This window comes from Saccoglossus kowalevskii, chromosome 20 (genome assembly GCF_978046115.1).
Source record: "Saccoglossus kowalevskii chromosome 20, keSacKowa6.1, whole genome shotgun sequence".
NCBI lineage: Eukaryota > Metazoa > Hemichordata > Enteropneusta > Harrimaniidae > Saccoglossus > Saccoglossus kowalevskii.
This window is the reverse complement of record NC_140660.1, coordinates 31,747,110-31,768,555: the sequence shown is the minus strand read 5'-3', so window position 1 is coordinate 31,768,555 and position 21,446 is coordinate 31,747,110. Positions and strand designations below refer to the sequence as shown.

The following is a 21,446-nucleotide window of genomic DNA, read 5'->3' as shown; positions in this document are numbered from 1 at the left end:
ACTTTGTTAGTTTCATTGGTTTTCACTACACATGGTGAGTGAGCACTTTTGTTAGTTTCATTGGTTCTCACTACACATGGTAAGTGAGCACTTTGTTAGTTTCATTGGTTTTCACTACACATGGTAAGTGAGCAATTTGTTAGTTTCATTGGTTTTCACTACACATGGTGAGTGAGCACTTTGTTAGTTTCATTGGTTTTCACTACACATGGTAAGTGAGCACTTTTGTTAGTTTCATTGGTTCTCACTACACATGGTAAGTGAGCACTTTGTTAGTTTCATTGGTTTTCACTACACATGGTAAGTGAGCAATTTGTTAGTTTCACTGGTTTTCACTACACATGGTGAGTGAGCACTTTTGTTAGTTTCATTGGTTCTCACTACACATGGTGAGTGAGCACTTTGTTAGTTTCATTGGTTCTCACTACACATGGTGAGTGAGCACTTTGTTAGTTTCATTGGTTTTCACTACACACGGTAAGTGAGCACTTTGTTAGTTTCATTGGTTTTCACTACACATGGTAAGTGAGCACTTTGTTAGTTTCATTGGTTCTCACTACACATGGTGAGTGAGCAATTTGTTAGTTTCATTGGTTTTCACTACACATGGTGAGTGAGCACTTTTGTTAGTTTCATTGGTTCTCACTACACATGGTAAGTGATCACTTTGTTAGTTTCATTGGTTTTCACTACACACAGTAAGTGAGCAATTTGTTAGTTTCATTGGTTTTCACTACACACGGTAAGTGAGCAATTTGTTAGTTTCATTGGTTCTCACTACACACGGTAAGTGAGCACTTTGTTATTTCATTGGTTTTCACTACACATGGTAAGTGAGCACTTTGTTAGTTTCATTGGTTTTCACTACACATGGTGAGTGAGCACTTTGTTAGTTTCATTGGTATTCACTACACACGGTGAGTGAGCAATTTGTTAGTTTCATTGGTTCTCACTACACATGGTGAGTGAGCACTTTGTTAGTTTCATTGGTTTTCACTACACACGGTAAGTGAGCACTTTGTTAGTTTCATTGGTTTTCACTACACATGGTAAGTGAGCAATTTGTTAGTTTCATTGGTTTTTACTACACATGGTGAGTGAGCACTTTGTTAGTTTCATTGGTTTTCACTACACATGGTAAGTGAGCACTTTTGTTAGTTTCATTGGTTCTCACTACACATGGTAAGTGAGCACTTTGTTAGTTTCATTGGTTTTCACTACACATGGTAAGTGAGCAATTTGTTAGTTTCATTGGTTTTCACTACACATGGTGAATGAGCACTTTTGTTAGTTTCATTGGTTCTCACTACACATGGTGAGTGTGCACTTTGTTAGTTTCATTGGTTTTCACTACACACGGTAAGTGAGCACTTTGTTAGTTTCATTGGTTTTCACTACACATGGTAAGTGAGCACTTTGTTAGTTTCATTGGTTCTCACTACACATGGTGAGTGAGCAATTTGTTAGTTTCATTGGTTTTCACTACACAATGTGAGTGAGCACTTTTGTTAGTTTCATTGGTTCTCACTACACATGGTAAGTGATCACTTTGTTAGTTTCATTGGTTTTCACTACACACGGTAAGTGAGCAATTTGTTAGTTTCATTGGTTTTCACTACACACGGTAAGTGAGCAATTTGTTAGTTTCATTGGTTCTCACTACACACGGTAAGTGAGCACTTTGTTATTTCATTGGTTTTCACTACACATGGTAAGTGAGCACTTTGTTAGTTTCATTGGTTTTCACTACACATGGTGAGTGAGCACTTTGTTAGTTTCATTGGTTTTCACTACACACGGTGAGGGAGCAATTTGTTAGTTTCATTGGTTCTCACTACACATGGTGAGTGAGCAATTTGTTAGTTTCATTGGTTTTCACTACACACGGTGAGTGAGCAATTTGTTAGTTTCATTGGTTCTCACTACACATGGTGAGTGAGCAATTTGTTAATTTCATTGGTTTTCATTACACACAGTGAATGAGCACTTTGTTAGTTTCATTGGTTTTCACTACACACGGTGAGTGAGCAATTTGTTAGTTTCATTGGTTCTCACTACACATGGTGAGTGAGCAATTTGTTAATTTCATTGGTTTTCATTACACACAGTGAATGAGCACTTTGTTAGTTTCATTGGTTTTCACTACACACGGTGAGTGAGCAATTTGTTAGTTTCATTGGTTCTCACTACACATGGTGAGTGAGCAATTTGTTAATTTCATTGGTTTTCATTACACACAGTGAATGAGCACTTTGTTAGTTTCATTGGTTTTCACTACACACGGTGAGTGAGCAATTTGTTAGTTTCATTGGTTTTCACTACACACGGTGAGTGAGCACTTTGTTAGTTTCATTGGTTTTCGCTACACATGGTGAGTGAGCACTTTTTGTTAGTTTCATTGGTTTTCACTACACATGGTGAATGAGCACTTTGTTAGTTTCATTGGTTTTCACTACACACGGTGAGTGAGCAATTTGTTAGTTTCATTGGTTTTCGCTACACATGGTGAGTGAGCACTTTGTTAGTTTCATTGGGTTTCACTACACACGGTGAGTGAGCAATTTGTTAGTTTCATTGGTTTTCACTACACATGGTAAGTGAACAATTTGTTAGTTTCATTGGTTTTCACTACACATGGTGAGTAAGCACTTTGTTAGTTTCATTGGTTCTCACTACACACGGTAAGTGAGCACTTTGTTAGTTTCATTGGTTTTCACTACACACGGTAAGTGAGCACTTTGTTAGTTTCATTGGTTTTCACTACACACGGTGAGTGAACACTTTTTTAGTTTCATTGGTTTTCACTACACATGGTAAGTGAGCACTTTGTTAGTTTCATTGGTTTTCACTACACATGGTAAGTGAGCACTTTGTTAGTTTCATTGGTTTTCACTACACATGCTAAGTGAGCAATTTGTTAGTTCATTGGTTTTCACTACACATGCTAAGTGAGCAATTTGTTAGTTTCATTGGTTTTCACTACACACGGTAAGTGAACACTTTGTTAGTTTCATTGGTTTTCACTACACATGGTAAGTGAACAATTTGTTAGTTTCATTTGTTTTCACTACACACGGTAAGTGAGCACTTTGTTAGTTTCATTGGTTTTCACTACACACGGTAAGTGAGCACTTTGTTAGTTTCATTGGTTTTCACTACACACGGTAAGTGAGCACTTTGTTAGTTTCATTGGTTTTCACTACACACGGTAAGTGAGCACTTTGTTAGTTTCATTGGTTTTCACTACACACGGTAAGTGAGCACTTTGTTAGTTTCATTGGTTTTCACTACACACGGTAAGTGAGCACTTTGTTAGTTTCATTGGTTCTCACTACACACAGTAAGTGAGCACTTTGTTAGTTTCATTGGTTTTCACTACACACGGTAAGTGAGCAAGCACTTTGTTAGTTTCATTGGTTTTCACTACACATGGTGAGTGAACACTTTGTTAGTTTCATTGGTTTTCACTACACACAGTAAGTGAGCACTTTGTTAGTTTCATTGGTTTTCACTACACACGGTAAGTGAGCACTTTGTTAGTTTCATTGGTTTTCACTACACACGGTAAGTGAGCACTTTGTTAGTTTCATTGGTTTTCACTACACATGGTAAGTGAGCAATTTGTTAGTTTCATTGGTTCTCACTACACACGGTGAGTCAGCACTTTGTTATTTCATTGGTTTTCACTACACATGGTAAGTGAGCACTTTGTTAGTTTCATTGGTTTTCACTACACATGGTAAGTGAGCAATTTGTTAGTTTCATTGGTTCTCACTACACATGGTGAGTGAGCAATTTGTTAGTTTCATTGGTTTTCACTACACATGGTAAGTGAGCAATTTGTTAGTTAGAACTACATTTTGTAAGTGGGTGAACTGTATTTTGTATGTGGGTGAACTACATTTTGTATGTTAGTGAACTGCATTTTGTAAGTGCGTGAACTACATTTTGTAAGTGGGTGAACTACATTTTGTATGTGGGTGAACTGCATTTTGTAAGTGGGTGAACTACATTTTGTAAGTGGGTGAACTATATTTTGTAAGTGGGTGAACTATATTTTGTAAGTGGGTGAACTATATTTTGTAAGTGGGTGAACTACATTTTGTAAGTGGGTGAACTGCATTTTGTATGTGGGTGAACTGTATTTTGTAAGTGGGTGAACTACATTTTGTAAGTGGGTGAACTACATTTTGTAAGTGAGTGAACTGCATTTTGTATGTGGGTGAACTATATTTTGTAAGTGGGTGAACTGTATTTTGTAAGTGGGTGAACTGTATTTTGTATGTGGGTGAACTGTATTTTGTAAGTGGGTGAACTACATTTTGTAAGTGGGTGAACTATATTTTGTAAGTGGGTGAACTATATTTTGTAAGTGGGTGAACTATATTTTGTAAGTGGGTGAACTACATTTTGTAAGTGGGTGAACTGCATTTTGTATGTGGGTGAACTGTATTTTGTAAGTGGGTGAACTACATTTTGTAAGTGGGTGAACTACATTTTGTAAGTGAGTGAACTGCATTTTGTATGTGGGTGAACTATATTTTGTAAGTGGGTGAACTGTATTTTGTAAGTGGGTGAACTGTATTTTGTAAGTGGGTGAACTGTATTTTGTATGTGGGTGAACTGTATTTTGTATGTGGGTGAACTACATTTTATAAGTGGGTGAACTACATTTTGTAAGTGGGTGAACTGCATTTTGTAAGTGGGTGAACTACATTTTGTAAGTGAGTGAACTGCATTTTGTATGTGGGTGAACTATATTTTGTAAGTGGGTGAACTGTATTTTGTAAGTGGGTGAACTGTATTTTGTAAGTGGGTGAACTACATTTTGTAAGTGAGTGAACTGCATTTTGTATGTGGGTGAACTATATTTTGTAAGTGGGTGAACTACATTTTGTAAGTGGGTGAACTGCATTTTGTATGTGGGTGAACTGTATTTTGTAAGTGGGTGAACTACATTTTGTAAGTGGGTGAACTACATTTTGTAAGTGAGTGAACTGCATTTTGTATGTGGGTGAACTATATTTTGTAAGTGGGTGAACTGTATTTTGTAAGTGGGTGAACTGTATTTTGTAAGTGGGTGAACTGTATTTTGTATGTGGGTGAACTGTATTTTGTATGTGGGTGAACTGTATTTTGTATGTGGGTGAACTACATTTTATAAGTGGGTGAACTGTATTTTATAAGTGGGTGAACTGTATTTTATAAGTGGGTGAACTGTATTTTATAAGTGGGTGAACTGTATTTTATAAGTGGGTGAACTGTATTTTATAAGTGGGTGAACTGTATTTTATAAGTGGGTGAACTGTATTTTATAAGTGGGTGAACTGTATTTTATAAGTGGGTGAACTGTATTTTATAAGTGGGTGAACTGTATTTTATAAGTGGGTGAACTGTATTTTATAAGTGGGTGAACTGTATTTTATAAGTGGGTGAACTGTATTTTATAAGTGGGTGAACTGTATTTTATAAGTGGGTGAACTGTATTTTATAAGTGGGTGAACTGTATTTTATAAGTGGGTGAACTGTATTTTATAAGTGGGTGAACTGTATTTTATAAGTGGGTGAACTGTATTTTATAAGTGGGTGAACTGTATTTTATAAGTGGGTGAACTGTATTTTATAAGTGGGTGAACTGCATTTTGTAAGTGGGTGAACTACATTTTGTATGTGAGTGAACTACATTTTGTATGTGGGTGAACTACATTTTGTAAGTGCATGAACTACATTTTGTAAGTGGGTGAACTGTATTTTGTAAGTGGGTGAACTGTATTTTGTAAGTGGGTGAACTGCATTTTGTATGTGGGTGAACTGTATTTTGTAAGTGGGTGAACTGTATTTTGTATGTGGGTGAACTGTATTTTGTAAGTGGGTGAACTGTATTTTGTAAGTGGGTGAACTACATTTTGTAAGTGGGTGAACTGTATTTTGTAAGTGGGTGAACTGTATTTTGTAAGTGGGTGAACTGTATTTTGTAAGTGGGTGAACTGTATTTTATAAGTGGGTGAACTGTATTTTGTAAGTGGGTGAACTGTATTTTGTAAGTGGGTGAACTGTATTTTGTAAGTGGGTGAACTGTATTTTGTAAGTGGGTGAACTGTATTTTGTAAGTGGGTGAACTGTATTTTGTAAGTGGGTGAACTGTATTTTGTATGTGGGTGAACTGTATTTTGTAAGTGGGTGAACTGTATTTTGTAAGTGGGTGAACTGTATTTTGTAAGTGGGTGAACTGTATTTTGTAAGTGGGTGAACTACATTTTGTATGTGGGTGAACTACATTTTGTATGTGGGTGAACTGTATTTTGTAAGTGGGTGAACTGTATTTTGTAAGTGGGTGAACTACATTTTGTAAGTGGGTGAACTGTATTTTGTAAGTGGGTGAACTGTATTTTGTAAGTGGGTGAACTGTATTTTATAAGTGGGTGAACTGTATTTTATAAGTGGGTGAACTGTATTTTGTAAGTGGGTGAACTGTATTTTGTAAGTGGGTGAACTGTATTTTGTAAGTGGGTGAACTGTATTTTGTAAGTGGGTGAACTGTATTTTGTATGTGGGTGAACTGTATTTTGTATGTGGGTGAACTGTATTTTGTAAGTGGGTGAACTGTATTTTGTAAGTGGGTGAACTACATTTTGTATGTGGGTGAACTACATTTTGTAAGTGGGTGAACTACATTTTGTAAGTGGGTGAACTGTATTTTGTATGTGGGTGAACTGTATTTTATAAGTGGGTGAACTGTATTTTGTAAGTGGGTGAACTGTATTTTGTAAGTGGGTGAACTGTATTTTATAAGTGGGTGAACTGTATTTTATAAGTGGGTGAACTGTATTTTATAAGTGGGTGAACTGTATTTTGTAAGTGGGTGAACTACATTTTGTAAGTGGGTGAACTGTATTTTGTATGTGGGTGAACTGTATTTTGTAAGTGGGTGAACTGTATTTTGTAAGTGGTGAACTACATTTTGTAAGTGGGTGAACTGTATTTTGTAAGTGGTGAACTGTATTTTGTAAGTGGTGAACTACATTTTGTATGTGGGTGAACTGTATTTTGTATGTGGGTGAACTGTATTTTGTAAGTGGGTGAACTGTATTTTGTAAGTGGGTGAACTGTATTTTATAAGTGGGTGAACTGTATTTTGTATGTGGGTGAACTGTATTTTGTAAGTGGGTGAACTGTATTTTGTATGTGGGTGAACTGTATTTTATAAGTGGGTGAACTGTATTTTGTATGTGGGTGAACTGTATTTTATAAGTGGGTGAACTGTATTTTGTAAGTGGGTGAACTGTATTTTGTAAGTGGGTGAACTGTATTTTATAAGTGGGTGAACTGTATTTTGTAAGTGGGTGAACTGTATTTTATAAGTGGGTGAACTGTATTTTGTATGTGGGTGAACTGTATTTTGTATGTGGGTGAACTGTATTTTGTATGTGGGTGAACTGTATTTTGTAAGTGGGTGAACTGCATTTTGTAAGTGTGTGAACTGCATTTTGTAAGTGGGTGAACTGCATTTTGTAAGTGGGTGAACTGTATTTTATAAGTGGGTGAACTGTATTTTATAAGTGGGTGAACTGTATTTTGTAAGTGGGTGAACTGTATTTTATAAGTGGGTGAACTGTATTTTATAAGTGGGTGAACTGTATTTTGTAAGTGGGTGAACTGTATTTTGTAAGTGGGTGAACTGTATTTTGTAAGTGGGTGAACTGTATTTTGTAAGTGGGTGAACTACATTTTGTAAGTGGGTGAACTGTATTTTGTAAGTGGGTGAACTACATTTTGTATGTGGGTGAACTACATTTTGTAAGTGGGTGAACTGTATTTTGTAAGTGGGTGAACTGTATTTTGTAAGTGGGTGAACTACATTTTGTAAGTGGGTGAACTACATTTTGTAAGTGGGTGAACTACATTTTGTAAGTGGGTGAACTACATTTTGTAAGTGGGTGAACTACATTTTGTAAGTGGGTGAACTGCATTTTGTAAGTGGGTGAACTACATTTTGTAAGTGGGTGAACTACATTTTGTAAGTGGGTGAACTACATTTTGTAAGTGGGTGAACTACATTTTGTAAGTGGGTGAACTACATTTTGTAAGTGGGTGAACTGTATTTTGTATGTGGGTGAACTGTATTTTGTATGTGGGTGAACTGTATTTTGTAAGTGGTGAACTACATTTTGTAAGTGGGTGAACTGTATTTTGTAAGTGGTGAACTGTATTTTGTAAGTGGTGAACTACATTTTGTATGTGGGTGAACTGTATTTTGTATGTGGGTGAACTGTATTTTGTAAGTGGGTGAACTGTATTTTGTAAGTGGGTGAACTGTATTTTATAAGTGGGTGAACTGTATTTTGTATGTGGGTGAACTGTATTTTGTAAGTGGGTGAACTGTATTTTGTATGTGGGTGAACTGTATTTTATAAGTGGGTGAACTGTATTTTGTATGTGGGTGAACTGTATTTTATAAGTGGGTGAACTGTATTTTGTAAGTGGGTGAACTGTATTTTATAAGTGGGTGAACTGTATTTTATAAGTGTGTGAACTGTATTTTATAAGTGGGTGAACTGTATTTTGTATGTGGGTGAACTGTATTTTGTAAGTGGGTGAACTGTATTTTGTAAGTGGGTGAACTGTATTTTGTAAGTGGGTGAACTGTATTTTGTAAGTGGGTGAACTGTATTTTGTAAGTGGGTGAACTACATTTTGTAAGTGGGTGAACTGTATTTTGTAAGTGGGTGAACTGTATTTTGTATGTGGGTGAACTACATTTTGTAAGTGGGTGAACTGTATTTTGTAAGTGGGTGAACTGTATTTTGTAAGTGGGTGAACTGTATTTTGTATGTGGGTGAACTGTATTTTGTAAGTGGGTGAACTGCATTTTGTAAGTGGGTGAACTGCATTTTGTAAGTGGGTGAACTGCATTTTGTAAGTGGGTGAACTGTATTTTATAAGTGGGTGAACTGTATTTTGTAAGTGGGTGAACTGTATTTTGTAAGTGGGTGAACTGTATTTTGTAAGTGGGTGAACTGTATTTTGTAAGTGGGTGAACTACATTTTGTAAGTGGGTGAACTGTATTTTGTAAGTGGGTGAACTGTATTTTGTATGTGGGTGAACTACATTTTGTAAGTGGGTGAACTGTATTTTGTAAGTGGGTGAACTGTATTTTATAAGTGGGTGAACTGTATTTTGTAAGTGGGTGAACTGTATTTTATAAGTGGGTGAACTGTATTTTGTATGTGGGTGAACTGTATTTTGTATGTGAGTGAACTGTATTTTGTAAGTGGGTGAACTGTATTTTGTAAGTGGGTGAACTGTATTTTGTAAGTGGGTGAACTGTATTTTGTAAGTGGGTGAACTGTATTTTGTAAGTGGGTGAACTGTATTTTGTAAGTGGGTGAACTGTATTTTATAAGTGGGTGAACTGTATTTTATAAGTGGGTGAACTGTATTTTATAAGTGGGTGAACTGTATTTTATAAGTGGGTGAACTGTATTTTGTATGTGGGTGAACTGTATTTTGTATGTGGGTGAACTGTATTTTGTATGTGGGTGAACTGTATTTTGTAAGTGGGTGAACTGCATTTTGTAAGTGGGTGAACTGCATTTTGTAAGTGGGTGAACTGCATTTTGTAAGTGGGTGAACTGTATTTTGTAAGTGGGTGAACTGTATTTTATAAGTGGGTGAACTGTATTTTATAAGTGGGTGAACTGTATTTTGTAAGTGGGTGAACTGTATTTTATAAGTGGGTGAACTGTATTTTGTAAGTGGGTGAACTGTATTTTGTAAGTGGGTGAACTGTATTTTGTAAGTGGGTGAACTGTATTTTGTAAGTGGGTGAACTACATTTTGTAAGTGGGTGAACTGTATTTTGTAAGTGGGTGAACTACATTTTGTATGTGGGTGAACTACATTTTGTAAGTGGGTGAACTGTATTTTGTAAGTGGGTGAACTGTATTTTGTAAGTGGGTGAACTACATTTTGTAAGTGGGTGAACTACATTTTGTAAGTGGGTGAACTACATTTTGTAAGTGGGTGAACTACATTTTGTAAGTGGGTGAACTACATTTTGTAAGTGGGTGAACTGCATTTTGTAAGTGGGTGAACTACATTTTGTAAGTGGGTGAACTACATTTTGTAAGTGGGTGAACTACATTTTGTAAGTGGGTGAACTACATTTTGTAAGTGGGTGAACTACATTTTGTAAGTGGGTGAACTGTATTTTGTAAGTGGGTGAACTGTATTTTGTAAGTGGGTGAACTGTATTTTGTAAGTGGGTGAACTGTATTTTGTAAGTGGGTGAACTGTATTTTGTAAGTGGGTGAACTGCATTTTGTAAGTGGGTGAACTGCATTTTGTATGTGTGTGAACTGCATTTTATAAGTGGGTGAACTGTATTTTGTAAGTGGGTGAACTGCATTTTGTAAGTGGGTGAACTACATTTTGTAAGTGGGTGAACTGCATTTTGTAAGTGGGTGAACTGTATTTTGTAAGTGGGTGAACTGTATTTTGTAAGTGGGTGAACTGTATTTTGTAAGTGGGTGAACTGTATTTTGTAAGTGGGTGAACTGTATTTTATAAGTGGGTGAACTGTATTTTATAAGTGGGTGAACTGTATTTTATAAGTGGGTGAACTGTATTTTATAAGTGGGTGAACTGTATTTTATAAGTGGGTGAACTGTATTTTATAAGTGGGTGAACTGTATTTTGTAAGTGGGTGAACTGTATTTTGTAAGTGGGTGAACTGTATTTTGTAAGTGGGTGAACTGTATTTTGTAAGTGGGTGAACTGCATTTTGTAAGTGGGTGAACTACATTTTGTAAGTGGGTGAACTGCATTTTGTAAGTGGGTGAACTGCATTTTGTAAGTGGGTGAACTACATTTTGTAAGTGGGTGAACTGTATTTTATAAGTGGGTGAACTGTATTTTATAAGTGGGTGAACTGTATTTTATAAGTGGGTGAACTGTATTTTATAAGTGGGTGAACTGTATTTTGTATGTGGGTGAACTGTATTTTGTAAGTGGGTGAACTGTATTTTGTAAGTGGGTGAACTGTATTTTGTAAGTGGGTGAACTGCATTTTGTAAGTGGGTGAACTACATTTTGTAAGTGGGTGAACTGCATTTTGTAAGTGGGTGAACTGCATTTTGTAAGTGGGTGAACTACATTTTGTAAGTGGGTGAACTGTATTTTATAAGTGGGTGAACTGTATTTTATAAGTGGGTGAACTGTATTTTATAAGTGGGTGAACTGTATTTTATAAGTGTGTGAACTGTATTTTATAAGTGGGTGAACTGTATTTTGTATGTGGGTGAACTGTATTTTGTAAGTGGGTGAACTGTATTTTATAAGTGGGTGAACTGTATTTTATAAGTGTGTGAACTGTATTTTGTAAGTGTGTGAACTGTATTTTGTAAGTGGGTGAACTGTATTTTATAAGTGGGTGAACTGTATTTTGTAAGTGTGTGAACTGTATTTTGTAAGTGGGTGAACTACATTTTGTAAGTGGGTGAACTGTATTTTGTAAGTGGGTGAACTGTATTTTATAAGTGGGTGAACTGTATTTTATAAGTGGGTGAACTGTATTTTGTAAGTGGGTGAACTACATTTTGTAAGTGGGTGAACTGCATTTTGTATGTGTGTGAACTGCATTTTATAAGTGGGTGAACTGTATTTTGTAAGTGGGTGAACTGCATTTTGTAAGTGGGTGAACTACATTTTGTAAGTGGGTGAACTGCATTTTGTAAGTGGGTGAACTGTATTTTGTAAGTGGGTGAACTGCATTTTGTATGTGGGTGAACTGTATTTTGTAAGTGGGTGAACTGCATTTTGTAAGTGGGTGAACTACATTTTGTAAGTGGGTGAACTGCATTTTGTAAGTGGGTGAACTGTATTTTGTAAGTGGGTGAACTGCATTTTGTATGTGGGTGAACTGTATTTTGTAAGTGGGTGAACTGTATTTTGTAAGTGGGTGAACTGTATTTTGTAAGTGGGTGAACTGTATTTTGTAAGTGGGTGAACTGTATTTTATAAGTGGGTGAACTGTATTTTGTATGTGGGTGAACTGTATTTTGTAAGTGGGTGAACTGTATTTTGTAAGTGGGTGAACTGTATTTTATAAGTGGGTGAACTGTATTTTATAAGTGGGTGAACTGTATTTTGTAAGTGGGTGAACTGTATTTTGTAAGTGGGTGAACTGCATTTTGTAAGTGGGTGAACTACATTTTGTAAGTGGGTGAACTGCATTTTGTAAGTGGGTGAACTACATTTTGTAAGTGGGTGAACTGTATTTTGTAAGTGGGTGAACTGTATTTTATAAGTGGGTGAACTGTATTTTATAAGTGGGTGAACTGTATTTTGTAAGTGGGTGAACTGTATTTTGTAAGTGGGTGAACTGTATTTTGTAAGTGGGTGAACTGCATTTTGTAAGTGGGTGAACTACATTTTGTAAGTGGGTGAACTGCATTTTGTAAGTGGGTGAACTGTATTTTGTAAGTGGGTGAACTGTATTTTGTAAGTGGGTGAACTGTATTTTATAAGTGGGTGAACTGTATTTTATAAGTGGGTGAACTGTATTTTATAAGTGGGTGAACTGTATTTTGTAAGTGGGTGAACTGTATTTTGTAAGTGGGTGAACTGCATTTTGTAAGTGGGTGAACTACATTTTGTAAGTGGGTGAACTGCATTTTGTAAGTGGGTGAACTACATTTTGTAAGTGGGTGAACTGTATTTTGTAAGTGGGTGAACTGTATTTTATAAGTGGGTGAACTGTATTTTATAAGTGGGTGAACTGTATTTTGTAAGTGGGTGAACTGTATTTTGTAAGTGGGTGAACTGTATTTTGTAAGTGGGTGAACTGCATTTTGTAAGTGGGTGAACTACATTTTGTAAGTGGGTGAACTGCATTTTGTAAGTGGGTGAACTACATTTTGTAAGTGGGTGAACTGTATTTTGTAAGTGGGTGAACTGTATTTTATAAGTGGGTGAACTGTATTTTGTAAGTGGGTGAACTGTATTTTGTAAGTGGGTGAACTGTATTTTGTATGTGGGTGAACTGTATTTTATAAGTGAGTGAACTGTATTTTATAAGTGGGTGAACTGTATTTTATAAGTGAGTGAACTGTATTTTGTAAGTGGGTGAACTGTATTTTATAAGTGGGTGAACTGTATTTTATAAGTGGGTGAACTGTATTTTGTAAGTGGGTGAACTACATTTTGTATGTGGGTGAACTGCATTTTGTAAGTGGGTGAACTACATTTTGTATGTGGGTGAACTGTATTTTGTAAGTGGGTGAACTGTATTTTGTATGTGGGTGAACTGTATTTTATAAGTGGGTGAACTGTATTTTGTAAGTGGGTGAACTGTATTTTATAAGTGGGTGAACTGTATTTTGTAAGTGGGTGAACTGTATTTTGTAAGTGGGTGAACTGTATTTTATAAGTGGGTGAACTGTATTTTATAAGTGGGTGAACTGTATTTTGTAAGTGGGTGAACTGTATTTTATAAGTGGGTGAACTGTATTTTATAAGTGGGTGAACTGTATTTTATAAGTGGGTGAACTGTATTTTATAAGTGGGTGAACTACATTTTGTAAGTGGGTGAACTGTATTTTGTAAGTGGGTGAACTGTATTTTGTATGTGGGTGAACTGTATTTTGTAAGTGGGTGAACTGTATTTTGTATGTGGGTGAACTGTATTTTGTAAGTGGGTGAACTGCATTTTGTAAGTGGGTGAACTGTATTTTGTATGTGGGTGAACTGTATTTTGTAAGTGGGTGAACTGCATTTTGTATGTGGGTGAACTACATTTTGTGAGTAGGTGAACTGTATTTTGTAAGTGGGTGAACTGTATTTTATAAGTGGGTGAACTGTATTTTATAAGTGGGTGAACTGTATTTTGTAAGTGGGTGAACTGTATTTTATAAGTGGGTGAACTGTATTTTATAAGTGGGTGAACTGTATTTTATAAGTGGGTGAACTACATTTTGTAAGTGGGTGAACTGTATTTTGTAAGTGGGTGAACTGTATTTTGTATGTGGGTGAACTGTATTTTGTAAGTGGGTGAACTACATTTTGTAAGTGGGTGAACTGTATTTTGTATGTGGGTGAACTGTATTTTGTATGTGGGTGAACTGTATTTTGTAAGTGGGTGAACTGTATTTTGTAAGTGGGTGAACTACATTTTGTGAGTAGGTGAACTGTATTTTGTAAGTGGGTGAACTGCATTTTGTAAGTGGGTGAACTGCATTTTGTATGTGGGTGAACTGTATTTTGTATGTGGGTGAACTGTATTTTGTAAGTGGGTGAACTACATTTTGTGAGTAGGTGAACTGTATTTTGTAAGTGGGTGAACTGTATTTTGTAAGTGGGTGAACTGTATTTTGTAAGTGGGTGAACTGTATTTTGTATGTGGGTGAACTGTATTTTATAAGTGGGTGAACTGCATTTTGTATGTGGGTGAACTGTATTTTGTAAGTCAGTGTTCCTATAGGACAGCAGAGCTCTTTCAACCATCAGGTCAATGGATAGCAAATAATTGTGTATATTTTAACACTACATTAACTTTCTCTGATTACTGTGTTGTCGGCTTACTTATTGATTGTAAATTAAAAGTGCATGTCTCAATAATTAAAATCCACTGTTTAGAAGTATTTATGATAATATATCAGTTACCATGGTAACAAGAATTATAATTGACTATAATTTGTTGTTTTATTTATAGACATTAAGACTGATGAAGCTGAGAGACCGGTATTGACGTTACAACAAAATCTGATTCCATTTCAAACAAGTAGAAATATAACAGATATAAAGATGGCTGAATGTTACATAGGTACAAAGATGGCTAGCCAAGAGGTGGAAAGTGATAAAGAGGTGAAAGACGATTCAGAGAAGAAAATGGTTATGTTATTTGGGATTGAAAAAGAGTTAATGAATGATGATGATACAGAATGTGTATCTGACCAGGACATTGAGGAATCAGATGTGGAACAAACAAACAATGGAGGAGAGAATGTAGAAACAGATATGTTAGGTCAGAGGTCAGATATTAGGGCAAGTAAAGTCAAGATTTTTACCCCTTCTAATGAGAGACGTAGACGACCAAGAATGAAAGCTGAACCTGTGGTAGAACCAGAAAAAACAGAAATGCTTAATTTACGAGGTGCTCAAAAACGGAAAGCTAGTTTGAAACGGGCACAGCGAGAAAAACAATTAGTGGATGAAGAAGCTTTAAATGAACCTGAGATAGAAACACCAAAAAGAAAACGCAGAAGAAAAACATCAGGAAAGATTCGAGGAAAGAAACATCCATGTGATGTATGTCAGAAAGTATTTAAAGACAAATGGCACTTACAGCGACATATGTTTACACATTCTGATGAAAAACCATTTAGTTGTGAAGCCTGTGGTAAAAACTTTAAATCACCTGTAAATTTACGTGAACATCAACTGATACATCAAGACAAACTGATATTTATATGTGAGGTATGCAGCAAAGGATTTGCTACAAAGCATCAATTAGATTGGCATGTAAAGAAATATCATACCAAGGCCAAAGGTCATCGATGTGAAATATGTGACCAACATTTCTCACGTAATACAGCATTAAGGGTACACAAAGAAGTTCATGCAACAGAAGAAGAAAAACAATTTCCATGTCAGATATGTGGAGAACGCTTTGCTTTTGTTGCTGGATACTGTATGCATCAAAAAACACAACATGGTGCCAAAACATATGCATGTCCAGTGTGTGGTAAAACATCATCTGTGATGCTGAGTTTGGAAACTCATGTATCAGTACATACTGGTGAGAAAAGATACCAATGTGATGTGTGTGGTAAGGGATACATCTCTGAAGGTGGTCTAAAATGGCATCAATCTACACATGCTGCAGAACGACCTTTCAAATGCACAGAATGTACGGCTGCTTTTTATACCAAATATGACTTACAAAAACATACATTAGTACACAGTGATAACAAACAGTTTGTATGCGAGACATGTGGTAGTCAGTTTAAAATGAAAAGCCATCTTGCAGAACATCAGAAACGACATACAGGGGAACTAATGAAGAAATATACCTGTCAAGAATGTGGGTCTGGTTTCTACACACAGTCACATTTGTCAAGACATCTAGCAATACATACTGGTATTAAACCTTATGCTTGTAATGTTTGTGGAAAGAAATACAGTAGACAAGATAATCTCCGTGTACATATGAAAACACATGGCATTACTGTCAAACCAAAAATGCCAAAATATAAAACTCGACCAAAAATTACAACAACAATACATGCAGAAAGTGAAGTGTCTAGTATAAGGGACAATTCCGGTACAAAAAGTAGTCAAAGTATGAACGCAGCTAAAGATGAACAACTGACAAGTGTACAAAATATTGTCCCAAATGTTGCTTCTACTGTTGCGAGTGATGAACAGAGAACTGGTAGTAGTGTGTATACTGGTAGACCTGACATATCAGCCACTGTAGAGAAACATGAAACAAGCAAAGATGAACCTTTGGCACAAACAGAGAGAAGTGACACAAGACATGACATATCAGGCACTTTGGAGAAGCTTGATATGACGCAGAATGTATCAGGTGCTGTGGCCGAAGTAGAAAGACATGATCATATCTCAACAGAAAAAACTACACAGGCTGGATCATTAAGATATAATGCTACATGTCACTCAGAACAGACCTTGTCAAGTGGATTGATGGAACAAGAACAGAGACACAATGTAGCAAGCGGCATGATAGCATTGGGGCAGGACCAGATGCATAATTCAGTTGGACAGGACCAGAGACATAGTTCAGTAGGGCAGGACCAGATGCATAGTCCAGTTGGGCAGAACCAGATGCATAATTCAGCTGGGCAGGACCAGATGCATAGTTCAGTTGGGCAGGACCAGATGCATAGTTCAGTTGGGCAGGACCAGAGACATAGTTCAGTTGGGCAGGACCAGATGCATAGTTCAGTTGGGCAGGACCAGATGCATAGTTCTGTTGGGCAGGACCAGATGCATAGTTCTGTTGGGCAGGACCAGATGCATAGTTCAGTAGGGCAGGACCAGATGCATAGTTCAGTAGGGCAGGACCAGATGCATAGTTCAGTAGGGCAGGACCAGAGACATAGTTCTGTTGGGCAAGACCAGATGCATAGTTCTGTAAGGCAGGACCAGAGACGTAGTTCAGTTGGACAGGACCATATGCAGAGATCTATTGAGCAGGATGCAAGACACAGTGTAGGAAGTGGTAGGACTATTGATTCTGGAGTGTTACACAACCTTGAGATGCCTTCTCACAGTACAAAAGGAGGTCAAGATAGAAGACAAAGTGTGACAAGCCCAATAAATCTGCCAATCAGTGACACTAGACCGCTTAGTGGACAGGATAGAAGGCACAGTGTCACAAGCCCCATAAATCCATCAGATTCAAGTAAGATAGTTCATATCGATGAGACAGCCAGTCTAAGGCGTAGTACACCTTCTTACAATGAAGCAACTAAAAATATGCAGACCGAAAAACGTTATTCTGAACTCCATGAAGTTGCAAAGCACAGCTATTCGGGTATAATAGAATCCGATGCAAGAAACCGTTATCCAGAAATGTCTGGTACAGATACTACAAAGCGATATCCAGAACTTCACAGTGCTGAAATGGAAACACGTTATAGTGAACGCCTGACACCTCATATAGCTTACAGTGATCATGTGACTCCACCTCAAACATCTGGGTATCTCAGACATCCAATCACACATGGCCCTGTACCAGATGAATTCTATCGTAGACAACTGACCCATTCATTGTCAACCAATCAAAACACTGGTCATTCCCTACCAACCAATCAGAATGTTGGTCACTCCATGCAAGCCAATCAGAATGCAGGTCATTCATTGTCAGCCAATCAAAATACAGCCCAGGCATACCAGGAACAAGTGGAGTATCAGCGTAATCATATGTATAATCAAATGTATCGTAACATTGCTAATGACCCTAATGTTGTTTCTGTGGCATCAGAAACATTGAGGAATCTACAGTGGTCCTAAGATATGTCAAGTCAGTAACTTTACCCTCATACTAGCAATTTGAATTTCTTTTTCTTGAAATCAATTTATAATTATAGTACTTTAATTATTAAGTATGAGATAATATTTTAGCCATGAATAATTAGACTATATGGTCAGTAATTTTATGTGAGAAATAAAAAAAGTGAATCATCAAGATCCATTGATGTTACTATAAAACCGCAATTCTTATCTTTATGTTAGTAATGCATGAACTCACAAATACTAATCATTAGTTTCTTCCATCATATGGTATTCAAAATTCTTTTTCACTTTATCAAATTATATTTTCCTTCCTAACATGTACCAGTCTATGTCCTGATTATTTATTTGCATATGGGGCCAACATTTTTACCGGTAGTCATTTTTATATACTTTTTTTGTTTTTGTTATTTGAACAAAATAGATTACCTACAGGCCTTAAAATATGAAAACATTTTGTAGGTTTTGTCTTTTCATAAAAATCTTTAATAGTTTTTAAAGTGAGTATTACTGTCAACAATAATACATTACCATGAGACATATTTAGAAAATTAATCTGCAAAATTATATATGTAGCAGTTTTTATTATTTTAAAATATAACTTACAAAACAGTAAAACATTACATTCACAAATTTAAAAAAAAGCACATACTCCATATTAGTTTGAAAAAAAAATTAATTAAATATAAGAAAGGATATCTTTCCATTTTAGGTGAACACAGTTAAATCCTGTCTTTTAACTTTTTTAAAGCTTAAATCTAGCTAAATGGTAAGTTGCACATGGACTTTACTGTAAATAAATTACAGAGCTGTTTCTAATGTCATAATAATATAAGTTTATTACAAAGATACCTCAAAGTATGCACGAAGACAGTACAGCGGCAGTATCGACTGACGGGCATTGGAGGTCGATGTGCGGCATACTGTCGGAGTGCATACTTTGAGGTATCTTCGTAATAACCTTATTATTATACATCTTTTCCTACCAAGGATACATCATGGGAATGCCGAAATCTAAAAAGTTTAGAACAGAATCAGTGAACTTCTTTGTATGGAGTCCGTTCAAACCCTGGTGGCAGCCATGTTTGTTTTTATTATTAGAGGATGCTTATGCGCATAATCATTCCATATTTGGAATTAGCATTTCCTAATATGGTAGGATGAAAATACCCCGTAAAATACCGCAAAATTACGGTATGCTGTAACTTATGGCATTACCATGACAGATGTATAATAATTAACTATATACAATAATGTAATTTTTGGTTGATATGCATTTCTTTTGAAGATAAGAGCAAATACTGTAATTAAGACTAGGAGGTACAGTCAGACCACTTCTATATAAAGACAACCTGCCTATAGTGACCACTTCTATATAAAGACAACCTGCCTATAGTGAGTGGTCACTATAGGCAGGTTTTAGGCAGTCCCAAGGTATAATGTACATGAGCTAAAAAGACTACCTTTTTTGTAAGATTGACCTTTTAAGCATTATGTGCCAATTTCAACTTTTATTCTTTGTAGTATTTCCCTAATTTGTAACTTATTAATTTGATACATATTTAGGCAATTATTCTCCACAGTTTAGATATGTGTCGGTTAGTTGTACCCGAAATGTTGAGTTACACTTGGATCATATGGTCTGTCAAATGTGGTGGTGGTGGTGGTGAAGAGGAGTAAATAATTCACCCTTCATATATAAATCACCAATCTATGAAATACAAAATTTCAATGAAGTTACTTGGGTGGTCACTATACAAGGTGTTTAACTGTTCCTGAGGTGGTCACTATACACAGGTTTGACTGTCCCAGAGGTGGTCACTAACACAGGTTTGACTGTCACTGTTGTGGGCACTATACACAGGTTTGACTGTCACTGTTGTGGGCACTATACACAGGTTTGACTGTCACTATTGTGGGCACTATACACAGGTTTGACTGTCGCTGTTGTGGGCACTATACACAGGTTTGACTGTCACTGTTGTGGTCACTATACACAGGTTTGACTGTCACAGATGTGGTCACTATACACAGGTTTGACTGTCACTGTTGTGGGCACTATACACAGGTTTGACTGTCACAGATGTAGTCACTATACACAGGTTTGAATGTCACTGATGTAGCCACTATACACAGGTTTGAATGTCACTGATGTAGCCACTATACACAGGTTTGACTGTCACAGATGTGGCCACTATACACAGGTTTGACTGTCACTGTTGTGGGCACTATACACAGGTTTGAATGTCACTGATGTAGTCACTATACACAGGTTTGAATGTCACTGATGTAGCCACTATACACAGGTTTGAATGTCACTGATGTAGCCACTATACACAGGTTTGACTGTCACTGTTGTGGGCACTATACACAGGTTTGACTGTCACAGATGTAGCCACTATACACAGGTTTGAATGTCACTGATGTAGCCACTATACACAGGTTTGAATGTCACTGATGTAGCCACTATACACAGGTTTGACTGTCACTGTTGTGGGCACTATACACAGGTTTGACTGTCACTGTTGTGGGCACTATACACAGGTTTGACTGTCACTGTTGTGGGCACTATACACAGGTTTGACTCACTGTTGTGGGCACTATACACAGGTTTGACTGTCACTGTTGTGGGCACTATACACAGGTTTGACTGTCACTGTTGTGGGCACTATACACAGGTTTGACTGTCACTGATGTGGGCACTATACACAGGTTTGACTGTCACTGTTGTGGTCACTATACACAGGTTTGACTGTCACTGAGATGGTCACTATGCACAGGTTTGACTGTCGCTGAGATGGTCACTATACACAGGTTTGACTGTCACAGATGTAGTCACTATACACAGGTTTGAATGTCACTGATGTAGTCACTATACACAGGTTTGAATGTCACTGATGTAGCCACTATACACAGGTTTGACTGTCACAGATGTGGTCACTATACACAGGTTTGACTGTCACTGTTGTGGGCACTATACACAGGTTTGACTGTCACTGTTGTGGGCACTATACACAGGTTTGACTGTCACTGTTGTGGGCACTATACACAGGTTTGACTTTCACAGATGTGGCCACTATACACAGGTTTGACTGTCACTGTTGTAGGCACTATACACAGGTTTGACTGTCACTGAGATGGTCACTATACACAGGTTTGACTGTCACAGATGTAGTCACTATACACAGGTTTGAATGTCACTGATGTAGTCACTATACACAGGTTTGAATGTCACTGATGTAGCCACTATACACAGGTTTGACTGTCACAGATGTGGTCACTATACACAGGTTTGACTGTCACTGTTGTGGGCACTATACACAGGTTTGACTGTCACTGTTGTGGGCACTATACACAGGTTTGACTGTCACTGTTGTGGGCACTATACACAGGTTTGACTGTCACAGAT

General features: G+C 36.8%; 1 protein-coding gene across 1 annotated transcript in view; it reads left to right on the top strand.

Annotated features, from left to right (window-relative positions):
* Positions 1 to 18,121, top strand: part of LOC102803175 (uncharacterized) — a 49,956-nt gene extending 31,835 nt beyond the window's left edge. Inside the window, exon 4 of the mRNA XM_085494627.1 lies at positions 14,712 to 18,121. Within this exon, the coding sequence (XP_085350753.1) occupies positions 14,712 to 18,037 (3,326 nt within the window). The 3' untranslated portion in view covers positions 18,038 to 18,121. The remainder of the gene's footprint in view (positions 1 to 14,711) is intronic.
* Positions 18,122 to 21,446: the final 3,325 nt, after the last annotated feature.